The sequence below is a fragment of the Haplochromis burtoni genome, unplaced genomic scaffold (assembly GCF_018398535.1).
Source record: "Haplochromis burtoni strain Fernald_Lab_line unplaced genomic scaffold, NCSU_Asbu1 Contig_1560, whole genome shotgun sequence".
NCBI classification, from domain to species: Eukaryota; Metazoa; Chordata; class Actinopteri; order Cichliformes; family Cichlidae; genus Haplochromis; species Haplochromis burtoni.
In genome coordinates this window covers 5,450-7,685 of record NW_024583921.1, presented here as the reverse complement: position 1 = coordinate 7,685, position 2,236 = coordinate 5,450, and the positions used below count along the sequence as shown (strand labels likewise).

The window sequence follows — 2,236 nt, the reverse complement described above, 5'->3', positions numbered from 1 at the left end:
AATTGGCAAAATGGAGAATGGCTGATTTTGAAAAACAAAAACTATTTAGTACTTTATATTCTTTCTTTTATATTTCAAGAGGTCTAAATTGCAGTAACAAACCTTTTTTAATCTTCACAGAGGTGTAATAGGAACATGACTCTGACGGCCATGTCTACAACAGCACAATTGAAATAATCTGCTAATATTCATTCATTTATCATATTCATATAAATCAGATACAGAGTAAGACTGTCCACTTCAACCTTACTTTCACATTTAAGTTACTTTGCAGCCCTCCTGTAGGCCCCTCACATGCAGGAGGTGGAATGTAATGTATGAAACTTATGGGCAGTGGCTACAGTCTTGCTGCCTGTATGTTAGAGTTCTCACTGACTGGTTGAGACGGTTGGTACCCTCACTTGACTGATGTAGTTAAACAACTCCTGCATGACTCATTTCAATCTCATCTCTGCTTTTGACAGATGATGTGCTCCTGTTGGCTTTATCAGGTTGTGGTATCCAGCTCTAACTGGAGCGGTGGGTATAAGAATTTGCACTTCCAAGTCTGAGACTGTGGTCTTCAGCCAGAAAAGGACGGAGTGCCTACTTTGAGTCAGGGAGGAGTATGGTCATGAGCTTTGGGTTGTGACCGAAAGTTCAAGATCGCAGATCCAAGCCTTCTCCAAAGGATTACTGGACTCTCCCTTAGAAGTAGTGTGAGGTGTTCAGCCATCCGAGAGAAGCCAGAGTAGATCTGTCACTTCTCTACATTGAAAGGAGCCGGTTGAGGTGGTTCGGGCATCTGATTAGGATGCCTTCTGGACACCTTCTGGGTGAGGTATTCCAAGCATGTGCTACATTGGAGACATGATATCTCTCATCTAGCCATAATAAATTATCTATAGTTTAAGCTTTACATCTGTGTCTCCCAGAAGATTATTTCTGCAGGAAAACCTGCTGTCACAGTAGCTTAAACTACACTATGTGTTCAATTAGTCATCCCTCACTGGCATGTGTTACTTTCCTCTTTCTTTTTCTCTTTTTTGAGTAATGACACCAACTTTGATACACCTCAAACAGGCAGAAACATTTGACCTCACACAATGCAATTAATTTGCATGAGTGTAATGTCTTTGATACGCTGCTTAGAAATGGTGGTTCTCAAAGTGGAGCCAATGAGAACCCAATGAGGTCAGAGAACTGATTTGCAATTGGAATCGCTAAATTCTTATCTATTCCCATCCCTACTTGGTAATCTGTATGTTTTTAATCACATCTTTGTGTAGCATTCCAAATAAACTGACGAGTGACTATGTTCTCACTCAGTCTTATCTCACTGGTACATGTTGCCTACCTCTTTGAAGAGTTTGTCCCACATGTCCTGATAACAGCCCTTGTAGTGCTTGAGTTCCTCCTCATCCTTTGCGGTCACTGTGGAAACAGTGACTACACCCGCAGGAAAGTTAAGGAGATTGTAGACAACTGTGTAACTAATAGCAGCTGAAATAACAGAAAATATAAATATATTATTATGTAGAATATTTATTAATATTCAATATAATAATTAATATTGAAATTTATTTGTCCAGGCTGTCAGGCTGCTCTTGCCAAAGTAATGTTAAAAAAAGCAGTTACAATCAAAGAGTCAAAGTTGTGCTGTGATTCAATGCAAAATCACAAAAAATTATCCATTCTCTAACAGGGAGTTTATCAGCAAGTGTTTTGTGGCTGAAATTGGACAAACTGTGATAAACAGAACACTATGTTGTCACTTGTACTGAGTGTATCATACTTGGAATTTTGCTACAGTAAAACAAGTTGTAGGCTGGTCCAATCACAGGGCACAGTAGTACATCGATGTTGCAGCTCCTCCAATGTGCTATTGTCTCTTGAATGTAGTCCTAAAGAAAACACAGGAAATCTCAATTTCATCTTCAGATTTTCATACGTGACCATGCATCATCAGCTGACAGTACCTCAACAGCAGCATGTTGCTTCCACAGCTCAGGAACAGATCTAAGAATAAAGCATATCATTCCTAGAACATGTATAATATGAAAATCTAACAAAGGATGAAGTACAAATAAAACATTTCAAGAATACTTTCTCACCGAACTCCACAAAGAGCCCTCATGTTGGCAGAGACACGAGGAGACTGCAGATAGATAGATAGATAGATAGATAGATAGATAGATAGATAGATAGATAGATAGATAGATAGATAGATAGATAGATAGATAGATAGATAGATAGA

General features: G+C 38.8%; 1 protein-coding gene across 1 annotated transcript in view; it reads right to left on the bottom strand.

Annotated features, from left to right (window-relative positions):
* The window catches only part of LOC102291131 (vitamin D3 hydroxylase-associated protein), a gene marked incomplete at its 5' end in the record, with an annotated part of 9,386 nt that overhangs the window by 1,708 nt on the left and 5,442 nt on the right, over window positions 1–2,236 (bottom strand). Inside the window, 4 exon segments of the mRNA XM_005952397.2 lie at window positions 1,337–1,482; window positions 1,775–1,883; window positions 1,959–1,998; window positions 2,094–2,137. Of these exon segments, the coding sequence (XP_005952459.2) occupies window positions 1,337–1,482; window positions 1,775–1,883; window positions 1,959–1,998; window positions 2,094–2,137 (339 nt within the window).